Genomic DNA, 14,866 nt, shown 5'->3' with positions numbered 1-14,866 from the left:
TACCATGACATGCGCACCAAAAAGCTTGATGAAGAGAGGGCACGAATCAACAAGTCTCTTGACCCCGTGCGTGCCAGATGGGTAAAGTATGGTTGCTCTATTCTCACCGATGGATGGAGTGACCGCAAGAAGAGGGGAATCATTAATATCCTTGTCTCATGCCCTCTTGGCACCTACTTCTTGCGAGCGGTTGATGCGGGAGCAAGGGGGAAAAAGGTCACGGGTGCCTTCATTTACCGCCACATTCGTCAAGCCATAAAAGAGGTAAAATTTTTGATTCCACTCTCAAGTATCTACTATTTTCAATTTTGTCTTTTGCCTTGGCTCTTCTCACTTTCCCTTCTTTCTCCATATGTAGATCGGTCCAAGCAACGTCATTCAAGTAATCACTGACAATGCCTCCAATTGTGCTTCCATGGCCAAAAAGCTAGAGGCGGAGTATCCACACATAGTATGGACTCGATGTGCATCACATTGCATTGACCTCCTCTTGGAGGACATTGGCGACCTACGTTGGGTAAAGGACATTCTATCCCAAGCCCTCTCCATCGTCAACTTCATCAACAAAAAGGTGAGAGTACTTGCGATATATCGCACTTACTCCGGCTTGGAGTTGAAGAAGCCTTCCGCAACACGCTTTGCCGCTATGTGGCTCCTCCTTGAGCGCCTCTATGATGTGCAAACCAACTTGCAAAAGACAATGGTCTCGGATGAGTTCAAAGCATGGATTGAAGAAGAGACCCAATCATCCCAACAAGATGCAAAGGCCATCCAACGGCTTTGCTTGAAGGAGGAGTTTTGGCAAGAGGTCAAGGGTCTTGTCATGGTGGTATTGCCATTGTATAAGGTGCTTCGGATGACCGACATGGAAGGGTCTACCATAGGTCTCCTTTACCACTTCATGGAGGAGGCTTACAAGGAGATTGAGAGATCCACCATTCTTGATGGAGCACCCAATGGTTCACGGTAAACATATCACCTTATGATTTATGTACATTGTAAGTTGTCTTTTTCTATCTACGGTTCTACCCTTCCATGCTTGACTATCTTTCTCTCTCTCTCTTTGTAGTGATGTGTTGGAGGACTCTCCAAAGAGAGATGACATTCTCTTCCTTGTTAAAAAGCGGTGGGATTGGATGAGGCGACCAATCCATGGCTTTGCCGCCCTCTTGCATCCGGCTTTCAAAAAGCCATCAATCTTTGCGGATCAAGCACTTCAAGAGGAGCGCGACAAGTACCTTCCAAAGATACTCAATGAAGAACACCATGGAGAGTTTCTCCAAGAGCTCATCAACTATGGAGACCAAAGAGGCACGGCATTCGCTTCCTCGGTGTGTTGGAAGAGGGATTCGTTAGTGAAGCCTCTTTTTTGGTGGGAATGTTTTGGCTATCAATTGCCTCACCCTCAAAGGGTGGCATTGAGGGTTCTTGGACAGGTATATCATATATATTAATAATTATACATAATACCATACCATAAATTATAAATTTATAATCTCAATCATGTCATCATTTGACATTCATCATTCATGTGACATGTCACATAAGTCACCTCTCAATTGAAAATTCCCACAATTCAAATCTCATGCCTCTCTTCTATCATCTATGTGCTCTAGGATTGCTCATCGGGTGCTTGTGAGCGGAATTGGTCGGCGTATTCTCTTATACACACCAAGATCCGCAACAAGCTTTCTACGAAGCAATTGGAGCGGCTTATCTATTGTCGCTCCAATTTACGCATGTTGAGGTCCATGCACGAGATGCCAATGGCTAGGCAGGTAATTGAGTTGGCTACATCATACTCTTTATTTATGCTTTCACATGTATGATGTAATATGTATGATGTATCATGTGCTCATATTTTTGGCATACCAAATTGCTAACTCCATTAATCTTCTTGCATGTTGTAAATGACAAATAGGTGAATGTAGATGAATGCAAGCTCTCCATTGAGACTCTTAAGAGTCTCAACAAAGATCGCGATCCAGAGGAGGAGCAAATATTTCGAGACCTCTACTTGGAGTTGGAGGAGATTGATCGCCGTGTCTCTCGCACACGGTCCCGCAAGAAGGTGGTTGTGCGAAATTTGGCAACTACAGGTAGAGGAGCTTCCACTTCGGTTGCTCGTGGGAGTGGAAGAGCATCGGCACGGACACCCAGGACCTATGTGCGGCGAGGCTCGAGTAGCGGATCTACTATGGCGGACACCACTTTGGAGAATGTGTCCATTTCTAGACCTGCGGATCCTAGAGAGCCAGAGTTTGATGATGAGGGCAACATCCTTAGTGAGGGAGATTATGGTCTTGCATCTAGTGCATCTGATGCAAGTAGTGATGAGGATGATGCAGCTACCTCTAGCTCAAGCTCTAGCTCAAGCTCGGACCACAACTCCGGTGATGAGAGCGATATGAGCACTTAGAACTCTCTCTTTATGCTTTAAAGTTTGTACCCATGGGCCATGAGACTATGAGTTGTGTCACTACTTTTTTATACTACTTTTTGTCACTTGTATCTCTCGAGCCTCGACTCTCTACTTATGTAATGAATTATGAAATCAAATGCAATCATGATCATCTTTTTTCGAACATTGCCGTTTCCAATGTCCATGGCCAAATCTTTAATGTTCTTACTTGTAAGACATCTCCTATGAGTTGTATGTACTTAATACTAAGTAGTTACTCATAATAGAGTAAAAGCTCTGAAAAATATATGATTTATTTTTTTGCATCGTACGTTACGTCAACGTACGTCTAATTTTTTTTAGTTCGATTAGTACCGCAAGTCTTCGTACGTGTAACCATCGTACGTGACCGTACGTGTCAACTATGCCCTCACCACCCCCTTGGAGGACCCTCCCATATGGCACGACTATGCAAAGCGCCTATACCAGATCCCTAGACAATCATTGATTCCGATGCCATCAGACCCTCGCCCCAATACCTTGACCTTCTTCACATCTAGTATGGTGGAGAGAGCTATCCTACGCCTACACCATGGCCGTTCAACAACCACACCGGCCTACAAAGTGAGCACCTGATTTATGCCGCAGACACCCTCTTCCGCTTAATCGCATGTCTCTTTAACCGAGCCTTGGTTGAGGGACTACCTGTTGCTAAATTGGCTTTATCTGACAGAAAAATAATTCTAAATAAATTATTGGATTTATAAGTGAGAGGGTTTTCTCGCTTGGTTACACCAAGGAAAAATAGTTCTAAATGAATTATTGGAATTTTAAGTGAGGGTTTTTCTCACTTAAAATTGACGGGAGCATTGAGAACGGGAATATCTGTAAGGCCACCAGGAACGGGTACTTCTGATGCGTCACAATGGATGCGTGACAGGGAGCATCGGGAAGAAGTATCCGACCATCCGGGAACGGACATCTCTGATGTGTCATAGGATGGGTGACATAGAGCATCACGAAGAAGATTGTACCGTAAGTTCGGTAGGAAAGGACTAGGTGATGTGTATTCCTGATGCGTCACAAGGTGGGTGACAGGTGCATCGGAATGGGGATATCCATAGTCAAGAGGAAATTCCGAACTGTGTTAGAATTGTGCACAAGGAAAAGCAAGCACTTGAATGAAGATGGGTTCAGAGGAAACTTTGAGGACAAACAGATGCTTTCTGAGAAAGCGGGATTGATTTTCGAGAAAGCATATGCTTTCCCGTGAGGAAGTTTATGTCTGCATTGCAATTGTGCATGTGTATGCATCCAGGGACGCCTGGGAAGTGCTGTGAAAGCATTGTTTTTAACTTATAAGGTTTTATTGAGTTTTTGGGCAGATTCAGACTATTTTTAAAATACGCAAGCCGCCCATTTAATAAGTAGGCAGCCATCTGATAAATAAGGCAACAAATCAGCCAGCGTTTTCTCTCTCTCTTTTTCTGGCAGAACAACGAAAAGAAAAATGAAAAAAAATTAAATTTATAAAATTTTTCATCAGAAAAAAAAAGGCAGCGATCTCTATGCGAGCAGCTATTCGTGCCCGTGGCTAGGAGCTATAAAAGCATCGCATGCCCTCACTCAGAGGGGAGGATCAGTTTTTGCAAGAAGGAGATGGTGCTGCAGAGTTCACCCGCAAAGAAGACGTTTGCCGGTGGTGCACATGACTGTCCCAAGTCTACCCGATGTCGCCAAGACTCAGTGAGCGAGCTCCCTCACGAAGAAGTGCCTACGGAGTGTGTTTCCATCACGACAAGCTGCTGTTTTTCTCTGTTTTCAGCCCATAAACGTCGTAGACGAGGCTGATTTACGAGAAGGAACCCGAGAACACACCTCTTTTGTGTGTAGGATTGGAAGAGAGGATTTTCTATGTAGAGATCTCTTCCAGGGACTTGCTTTTTCGAGAACCGAGTTGCATTACGAGCGTCGAGACTTAGAAGGTACAATTTTCATGTTATGATCTCTAAGTATTTGATTGCAGGTGTACTTCCTCTTCGTGAGGGAGTAGGAGCAGAGGAAGGCATGAGCCTCTGCAGGAGAAAAGCGCTCTAAGGAACTAGAGCCAAATCAGCCCAAGGGTTTCATACCCAAGTTTGGGAAGCAGATCCACGCATCGAAGAGAGGTAGACTCTCGAGATGTGATCCGGAAGTTGAAATTCCCAAGGGAAGGACTTCGTGTCCAGGAAAGTGGAGTTAATCTGCAAGAAGAGGACTCTGGAAACAGAGTTAGAAAAGAGTTGCAGGGATGTCATGCCCTGAGTCTGGAAGGTGAGATCCAGAGGCAAGAACCTTGATTCTTGAGGATTTGGAATACGGAACGGAAGTTCCTTGGAATAGGGTTTTGCCCTAGGAATAGGAAGTCGAGGCTTCCAGGAACCATCAAGTCTTATTCTAGAACGAACGTAGTAATACGTTTGGTTAAGTGCTTGTATAGACCTCTCCTCAGTAATAAAGATACTATTACGGGGGGGACCAGCCCATCTTCTGGTCCCCAGTACTGTGTCGATCTTCTTACTCTATATCTCTCTCTCTATCTATTTCTCTCTATATCCTTTGGCTATAGTATTAAGTGATCAATTCTATTTACCCGAGTATATTTATATTGTTATGCGCTCCCGTTTGTGACAATGGTATCAGAGCATGGTCTCCTCTCTTTCTCTGTGAAAGAGGACGACTCTGGGAAGATACGGGAAGAAGCCATGACAAGCCAAGAGAGAAGTAAGCAGGCGGAACCCTAAGCCCTGGAGGAAAAAGCTCGCAATGTTGGGAAAATTTTCCTCTTTGCAAGAGGTCGACACAAGACTTGGGATTCTCTACGAAGGTGACAAGAGCATGATGCTCAAGAACCTAGAGAATTTGAGGAGCGGAATGCTCAAGATACTTCAGAACCCAGAAGATATCCATGAACATCAATCCAGAACCATAGCCAAGAAATCCCGTCATTTCGGGAAGGGTATGAAGAAGGTCTTTATACCTCGGAACCCTCCGGTCAAGTTTGATACTTTTGACAGAAGGGAAGATGTCCCGAAAGCTACCGCTTTCATTCGACAATATGAAGTTGCCTTCTGCAAATGGCAATTTTTGAGAAGCGTCGAAGGTGAGGCATGTGACGAAACACCTCAAGGGGATTGCAAGTACTTGGTGGTATACCAAAGCTCTGCAAGGAACTTACAACAAGACTCGGATTCAATTCAAGGCTGAATTTTCAAACAAATTTTTTTCCTCTACGCTTTGAGGAAGGCATTCAAGAAGATTGGGATTGGTTTGCCCAATAGGAACACGAGCGAGTCAAAGCAAGTAGTGGTTCACTCTTGCCAAGGTAGCTCCATTCTTGATCCTCTTTGAGGAAGGAAAGATGAACATATTCAACAAAGGACTTTTGCCCGATTTTTGTAAACGCATCTGCAAGATACTTTGCAGCAGATGGTGGAGTCAGCAATAAAAGCTGAAAGTGTACACCTTAGTGTACATAGAATACAATCCCCGCAGTGGGACGAGAACCATTGAACACAGAAACAATGAATTTTTGTTACCTCTCCTCGAAGGATACGTTGCTATCCGGAGAAAATTTGGAGTAAGGGAATTCAATCTAACTCCTTAGTTTTTGAATAGAAGACCATCAAACTTTAAGTGAGAGGGCACGTCTTTGATCAAAGTTAAATCTTTGAGGAACTCATCAACTGCGTATTGCTTTTATGCACGAGATATGCACGTGTCTAACCAGGGCAATCACTCTCGAGTGTTTATGAGAGTAGGGTTGAGTCAAAACATTGTTTTATATGATGAACTCGTTGCTTAACCATCCGGAAGATCCATGATTGATCAGGTATCCGGTAGTTCTCCAACAAATTACCTGCTATTGCGGGTAGGAAATTATGAAGGAACCATTCTGAGCTTTCAAGCAAAGAAAAGCTTTCATGAAGCTTGAGTACTCTTTAAGCCCACACCCCCTACCCGGTAAGGGAAGATATGGTAGTGCTTTTCGCACAAGTGAAGGAATACTCTCGTTACGAGGGAAGGAAAAAGCGACAACTACGGCCTGTGCTCGAGGAATCCAAGGATTGAAATCCTGGATTATTTGATGAGCACGTTTTACTCTAAGATCAAGCCAAGGGATCGTCAGGTGAGCGTCTTTGCTCTAAGGATCTTACAAAGGGAAGGTAATTTCCCAGGTTCACCGAAACTCTAACACAACTTAAGAATTATGTACACCTTTGGATACATGGATAACACACGAAGATGCAGACCTATGCCAAGGTGGGTCATCTACCAGTTGAATTTTTTTCTGCTGAACGGAATGAGATGAACCAACTTCCTTTTTAGGAACTCAACGGGAGTTTGTTATACCTCTTGAGCGCCTTTTTGCGTGCAAGGATATTCCGACACGAGAATCTCTATTTGAGATGTGTTCGGTAGAAGGAATTTGAGTTCCTCTACGGAGAAGAGGTTTTTTGATGTTCGTTGATCATTGAGTACCCTATGTGCCCTTACCATTACAGTAGCAACTTTTGCTTGCGGTATATGTTTTTCTCCATGAGCAGGTCAAGTAGCATTTACACGCTGCTGGAATAAATTCTAACTATTATGTTCGTAAGAATATAGTTCGCCAACCGTTTCAAAATGGTAAGAATTACATATGGGAGAACATCCCTGAGAATCAAGGAGGATTCGCTCTATTGTGAACCAGGTTTGAACGTACGTTCAGAAAATGCTATGTCTAGAATCCTATCCGCCTTAGATTTTGCAAGGCGTCATTGATGCTCGCAAGGTGAATCATTTTTTTATGATTCTGTAAGGAAGAGACTCTAATGGGCGTCGGGAAAACACTGTTGGTGGTAATAACTCGCAGGAGGAAAAGATTGGAAGGAAGTGCCACCGTGCACAAGGAATCTTCGGATTGGAACCGTCCGCCTACGTTGAGCGACGGCCCGGAACAAGAACCTTCTTTAAGGTGATCGCAAATTGTGAAAGAAAGACATCGAGCTTAATGCTCTATGACTTGGGCATTCCCTATGTGGGAGGACACAAGAGGTTTAATACCCTCTAGACTAACAGCGCAGGATTATGCGTAAGGACAAATACCTAGATTGATTTCTAGGAAGATTATTATTCTCGAATTTGAGAAGACGAAATCAAGTTAACAGAGTCTCAGATAAGGAAACTTTGGATCTGAACAATTGGCCTACCCAAAGCAAAGGCCCGGAATAAGAACTTACGTTGGTAAGATGACAATTTGTTTGCCACAGGAAAATTCACATGAGCTTAATGCTCTCAACATGCCCTATGCGGGAGGACCCAAGAGGTTTAATATCCTCAAGACTAATAGCGCAAGGTTATGCGCAAAGATATAGACCTAGATTGATTTCTAGGAGGATTATTCTTCTCGGAATTGAGAAGGTGGAATTAAGTTAACAGATTCTCGGATGAGGAAACTTCTAATCTGTTGGAAAGACATGAATGATGAGTTCTTACGTGGATCGTTAGTTTGATGAATGGTGAAGGATATCCTCGAGGTACTAGAGGAACGACATGAACCGGTAAGGTAAGTATTGAATTATTGAATTTTTGTTTAATTTAATTTTTAAGTTCTCTTTTGAGAAAGGACTAGCTCAACTCACCATTGAGCAAGATTTGGAATCTTTTCGGTTTCTCCCCGGCAGTTCAGTTGGACCTCTATAGTTGAGGACAACTGTTTGTAAGTGAGAGGGATGTTGCTAAATTGGCTTTATCTGACAGAAAAATAATTCTAAATGAATTATTGGATTTATAGGTGAGAGGGTTTTCTCGCTTGGTTACACCAAGGAAAAATAATTCTAAATGAATTATTGGAATTTTAAGTGAGAGGATTTTTCTCACTAGAGACATTCGAGTACAGAGTATTCGTCGTTCAAAGTAATGACGGGAGCACTGAGAACGGGAATATCTATAAGGTCACCAGGAACGGGTACTTCTGATGCATCACAATGGATGGGTGACAGGGAGCATCGGGAAGAAGTATCCGACCATCCGGGAACGGACATCTCTGATGCGTCATAGGATGGGTGACATAGAGCATCGCGGTAAGTTCGATAGGAAAGGACTAGGTGATGGGTATTCCTGATGCGTCACAAGGTGGGTGACGGGTACATCGGAAAGAGGATATCCATAGTCAAGAGGAAATTCCGAACTGTGTTAGAATTGTGCACAAGGAAAAGCAAGCATTTGAATGAAGATGGGTTCATATGAAACTTTGAGGAAAAAAAGATGCTTTCTCAGAAAGCGGGATTGATTTTCGGGAAAACACATGCTTTCCCGTGAGGAAGTTTATGTCTGCATTGCAATTGTGCATGTGATTGCATCCAGGGACGCCTCGGAAGTGCTGTGAAAGCATTGTTTTTAACTTATAAGATTTTATTGAGTTTTTGGGCAGATTCAGACTATTTTTAATATACGTCGGCCGCCCATTTAATAAGTAGGCAGCCATCTGATAAATAAGGCAACAAATCAGCCAGCGTTTTCTCTCTCTCTTTTTCTGGCGGAACAACGAGAAAAAAATGAAAAGAAAAAAAAACGGCCGCAATCTCTACGCGAGCAGCTATTCGTGCCCGTGGCTAGGAGCTATAAAAGCATCGCATGCCCTCACTCAGAGGGGAGGATCAGTTTTTGCAAGAAGGAGATGGTGCTGCAGAGTTCACCCGCAAAGAAGACGTTTGCCGGTGGTGCACATGACTGTCCCAGTGCGCGAGCTCCCTCGCGAAGAAGTGCCTACGGAGCGTGTTTCCATCGCGACAAGCTGCTGTTTTTCTCTGTTTTCAGCCCATAAACGTCGTAGACGGGGCTGATTTACGAGAAGGAACCCGAGAACACACCTCTTTTGTGTGTACGATTGGAAGAGAGGATTTTCTATGTAAAGATCTCTTCCGGGGAATTGCTTTTTCGAGAACCGAGTTGCGTTACGAGCGTCGAGACTTCGAAGGTACGATTTTCATGTTATGATCTCTAAGTATTTGATTGCAGGTGTACTTCCTCTTCGTGAGGGAGTAGAAGCACAGGAAGGCATGAGCTTCTGCAGGAGAAAAGCGCTCTGAGGGACTAGAGCCAAATCAGCCCAAGGGTTTCATACCCAAGTTTGGGAAGCAGATCCACGGATCCAAGAGAGGTAGACTCTCGAGATGTGATCCGGAAGTTGAAATTCCCAAGGGAAGGACTTCGTGTCCAGGAAAGCGGAGTTAATCTGCAAGAAGAGGACTTTGGAAACAGAGTTAGAAAAGAGTTGCAGGGATGTCATGCCCTAAGTCTGGAAGGTGAGATCCAGAGGTGAGAACCTTGATTCTCAAGGATTTGGAATACGGAACGGAAGTTCCTTGGAATAGGGTTTTGCCCTAGGAATAGGAAGTCGAGGCTTCCAGGAACCATCAAGTCTTATTCTAGAACGAACGTGGTAATACGTTCGGTTCAAGTGCTTGTATAGACTTCTCCTCAGTAATTAAGATACTATTACGGGGGGGGAACAACCCATCTTCTGGTCCCCAGTACTGTGTCGATCTTCTCACTCTATATCTCTCTCTATCTTTTTTTTTCTTTTTTTTCTTTTTTTTTTGAAAAATCAGGGCTGTATATTACTGAGTACAAGATAATCCCCAGCGGATGCCAAAATAGCCTATCACGTGGGGTGTACAAGCTGAATGTAAGGTTGAGAGCCACTATAGTGACAACTCGACTAGAATAACCTCATGGTGGTCTGTATGATGAGTGGAGGAGGAACCGCTGAGGAGGCGCATAATGCCAGGTAATCTGTCCACCTGTAAGTGTGAAGAAGAGTGGAGATCTTGCCCAACGCCGAAGGAAATCAAATCGACGAGCCTCGGCTGCTCTAGATGTACCGGAGGAAGAATCCCACTGCCAAATGAGGGTGTGAATGATGTCCAGCCAAATGGCAGTGAGGATATCCGGAAGGAGCTGAGGTGCCGCACTGAGAATATGAAGACAACGAGCTCTCCAAACATTCAAGAGTGCAATGCTAGTGATGACTGAGAAGATTTCATCACGTGTCTGAGGATCCCCTTGCCAAGCAATCTGTGGTAACATAGCCAAAGTCCCTCGTCGGTAACCAGTCGTGGTAAGCATAAGAGTTGGATCTGTGTCTGAGCCCTCGTAGAAAAGATGCGGTCCGAGCATCGGCATCAACCAGGAAACAGATCCCCAAGTGAGAAATCCATGCTGAACACCAGCTCTGCTAAGTAAAAAGCAAACTGCTAGCCAAACTGCATGAGAAGACGAGCATGACCAAAGGCGGTGCGCAGGTGACTCAGGTAGGCGCAAAGAACAGCGAGTACATAACGGATCGTGACCCATAGAAGCTAACCAAGTCCCAACTGGAAGTCCTGCATGTGCAGTCATCCAGAGGAAAAAGGAAATACGAGGAGCCACATGTAAATCCCAGATGGCTGACCAAAATTGCCGTAGATAGGCATGTGAGAGACCTGAATGTAACCAGAAACGCATACGAGTAGGCTGCTCTAGGTGCTGTCTCATCAATGCGAATCTTCCAATTCTGACTGTATACTCAAAGAATGATACATGTGCGCCGGTGGGGTTAGAGTGAGGCCAATGCCACTCTCCTGGGTCCCAATAAAGCTGAGATAGGGCACGACCCTCCCACACCCAAAGCCTCCAAAGTGCAGCATCAGCGGAAGCGAAACGGGGGTCAACACAATAATGCTTCCCGCGGGAGCCAACTACTCGTATGGCCTCCCAGCGAGCATCGGGGTAGACAAGGCGTGGAGAGGTAGTAGCATATGTCAGCCTAGCATGCATCCCCGAAGAGTAGTCAGTATCAACTGTGAACAGCATAGTGTTGAAACGAACTAATAAGAGAGTGCTCTGAGAAAAGAGGCCTTCCCAGCCACAATGTGGAGGCATCTGAATTGTGCCTCGCATGACTGCGTCCCAGTGTGAAGGAATGGCGGAGCCAATCTCAAGCAGTCTGTCTGTTACCCCACGACCAATGTCATAATGTTCTACCACAAAATCTGCATCCAGCATACGTGTCTCATGAAACAACCGTATAGAGGCAGCAGGGCAAGTGTCCCAAGCAGCCCAATCAATGTGAGTCCTCTCTCCAAGCTGACGGGGTGGATTAACCGAAGAATCAAGAACTGCATCATTCCAAATGAGAGGCTGACGCTCAATCTCCTCACGGCATGAGGGAGGTGAGCGTTTGATAACGCGTCGCATGGATACCCAAATCTGAAGGAGCGATCGAAGGAAGGGTGAGAGAGTGCTTGTGCACAAGGGGGCATCCGTAAAGAGAAAACGATACCCTGTTTGCCAAGTATGGCCATCTCTAGTGCCGAGGCGTGGAGTCTCTCTCTATCTATTTCTCTCTATATCCTTTGGCTTCAGTATTAAGTGATAAATTCTATTTATCCGAGTATACTTTATATTGTTATGCGCTCCCGTTTGTGACACTACCAAAGGAGTGGACTATACAACCCATCTTGCTTATCCACGAAGTTGGAGACGATCTCGACCCAGGGAACTACAAGACTATCATGATTCGTCACACATTGGCCAAACTGTACGAGACAACTCTTGCGGCAGAGCTTAGCACATATACAGAGGCATCATGTCCACGAGCACCAAGACAGGAGGGTTTTAGACGCACTTTCTCGACTCTCGACCACATCTTTGTGCTTCGCTGTCTGATGGACGGAACGAAGGCACAGAAGAGGAGGCTCTATTGCTGCTTTGTGGATTTCCACAAGGCCTTAGATACTATCCCCAGAGAGCGACTCTTTCAGTAACTTCATGAGCATACCATCGGAGATGATATGGGCCATTCATTCTCTATATGCACAGGTCACAAGTAGAGTACGATGCCCAAGTGGACCATCGAATCCCATTGCTAGCACCAATGGTGTGAAGCAAGGTCGCCCCCTATCCCCAACTCTTTTTGGCCTCTACATCGATGAGATATGAGACTACATTCTACACGTAGGGGGAGAGAGATCAGACTTGGCACATCGACCAATCCATATTATGCTTTATGTTGATAACATTGTTTTGGTTTCTGAGACACGGGAGGGTTTACTAAGCCACCTAGGAGCTCTAGATGATTTTTGCATGCATAGAGGGCTCACAGTGAGCCTTGGCAAGACCAAGGTCATGATCTTCCATACTTTCGAGACGATCAAGAGCAGAGCAATGCTTACCGCAATAGGAGGACAGGTAGAGGTGGTGGACTCATATGTTTACTTGGGGGTGACTTTTACTGGCACTACTAGCAGATTCTCCATAGCCCAAGCAGCCAGAGATCAACTTACACAAGGATATGCAACGCTGGCCACTCTAGAGCGCATATGTCACCAGGCCCACTTCCAAGAACCCCGCACTAAGGGGTGGCTCTTTGATACCTTGGTCCCACTTGCTTTGATGCAATATGGGCACCCAAGCTAGTTGCATCTCTATGGACACAGATAGAGCACCCACAAATCATTATAATTTCACGCTGGCTTCACAACAAACCCTCACTTCCACATGACATCATCAGAGCAGAGCTAGTTGCACCACCGATGCTGGTGGAGAACTTATTTCAGACAGTCTGCTTCGTCCAACGCATGAGAGAGCTCCCATCAAACAAACTTACACGCATAGCTTTTGACGCATCGATACAACCCATCAGGAGGGAGAGACGAGATCATTTTACTCTCACGTCACAGAGTAGTTTACATCTCATGGCTTGCACATCACGAACCTACCTCCTTTCCAGTATGACCCCGACTCCCCCAACATGTGCCTCTCACACAATGAGCCGAACAGAGTACTCGGGCAAGATCTTTGACAGTTATATTTCAAGACACATGGATCACACCCAAAGAGCCTCTCCCCACAAAGAGGCAGTACTACATAGACCATTTTCTGACCCAAAGACCGAGGTACATGGATGCCTACATGCCACATAGAGAACGGACAGCCATCGGACAGCTCAAGAGTATCTTCACACCAGCTAGAGACTCAGGCAAGGAGAGCTACGCATGTCCCCAGGGCAGAAAGGATCTGCCGCCTTTGCACAGCAAAGATTGAGAGCGAGGAGCACTATGTATGCAGATGTAGAGCATATGTCACAAAGTGATGACGTGGCTGCCCGAGAGCTAAAACCTTAACTGCTCGAAACCCTAACCCTAAAACTTGCCAGAAATCCTAAAACTGCAAAAAAACCCTAACCCTAACCCTAATGGCAGCAGGGGAATCCCGGAATTTGCGAAGACATGATAACATGGCACCGTACGGCAGAATCCCGCTTTTTGCGGCGTAATTTACGGCACCGAACGCTGATGCTTTTCTCTACTCAATTTGAGAGAGAGAGAGAGAGAGAGAGAGAGAGAGAGAGAGAGAGAGAGAGAATTCCTTTGCTTTAATTTTAAAAGCTCAAGAGAGAGCTAGTGAGAGAAAAGAACCTTTGCTTTATTTTAAGCTTTTGGGGCTCTGCTTTTGGCATCCCTTGTAAACAGATAAATAAGTGGATTGGGCTCCCACTCTAGAGAGCATCTGGACGCAGAGTCTGAGAGTGCGACCCAACCACTCTTATACTTGAACTTTGATAAATACAAAAAGAAATACCGAAAGGGGCGCCAGTCTTTGAAGCTAATATCTCTAGGCACAGAACTCCGCCGGGCCAGTGCAAATCTATTGTGAACTGTGAACTGTTTTAGAGTGGTTATTTGGTGCTATCGCGATTGATTCTTGACTTGGAGTGTCCAAGTCTGTTACAGTGGTATCAGAGCAAGCCCGATTTCTCTCTTTCCAATTTTTTTTTTCCGCGGCACCTATGGCTTCACGCAAGGATCAGTCGACTCCCTCTGCATCCGGAGATGCGGCAAGGGATCACAACAAAGATTCCGGCAGAGAGTATGGCAGAGATGCGACAAGGGATCACAACAAAGCAACGAGAGATGAAGCGTCGTCAACTGATCGGCGATGCAACAAAGATGATGCTCAGTTTTGTGAAGGACCCAAAATTGGCAAAATATATAAGCGAGACTTCTTTTCAGGAAGTGCACGAGAACTGGCAGAAAACCACAACACCACCCCCGAAACTCGCTCTCAAGAAACCTTCTGCTCACAAGGAATATTCAGAGAAGGAATTAGAAGAGGTGGTTGATGCACGGATTGCTCAGCTTTTTGACGCGCAGAACAAAGCTAAAAAGCACGGCAAAAAGGGTTGGCTTTATAAAAATTCTGCTTGTTCGCATAAAAGTTGCCGTCATCAGAGTCTAAACTGTCTGTAGACGAGTCCTCTGTAGAACTGTCACTCACTGGGCGAGATTTAGACTTCTTTGCCTTTTTCTTGCCCTTTCCGAAGCGTTGTTTCTTGCTTTGCTTTTTGCCTTTTTTGTCTTCTTTGCTCGAATCTGAAGAGCTAGAAGAATTGTCAAAAGA

At 45.0% G+C, this 14,866-nt stretch overlaps 2 protein-coding genes across 4 annotated transcripts in view; one reads left to right on the top strand and one right to left on the bottom strand.

Moving 5' to 3' along the window:
• TIC40 (hydroxyproline-rich glycoprotein family protein) overlaps nt 1-14,866 on the bottom strand; it is a 146,662-nt gene that overhangs the window by 106,432 nt on the left and 25,364 nt on the right. The window lies entirely within an intron of this gene.
• Nucleotides 401-2,472, top strand: LOC147451063 (uncharacterized). The gene is made up of 4 exons (XM_086520852.1): nt 401-966; nt 1,070-1,436; nt 1,617-1,753; nt 1,939-2,472. Exons 1-4 carry the CDS (start codon nt 416-418, stop codon nt 2,417-2,419), a joined length of 1,536 nt encoding a protein of 511 aa, XP_086376978.1. The 5' UTR covers nt 401-415; the 3' UTR covers nt 2,420-2,472.

This window comes from Adiantum capillus-veneris, chromosome 9 (genome assembly GCF_014529385.1).
Source record: "Adiantum capillus-veneris isolate H3 chromosome 9, ASM1452938v2, whole genome shotgun sequence".
NCBI classification, from domain to species: domain Eukaryota; kingdom Viridiplantae; phylum Streptophyta; class Polypodiopsida; order Polypodiales; family Pteridaceae; genus Adiantum; species Adiantum capillus-veneris.
This window is presented reverse-complemented; position numbering and strand designations above follow the sequence as displayed.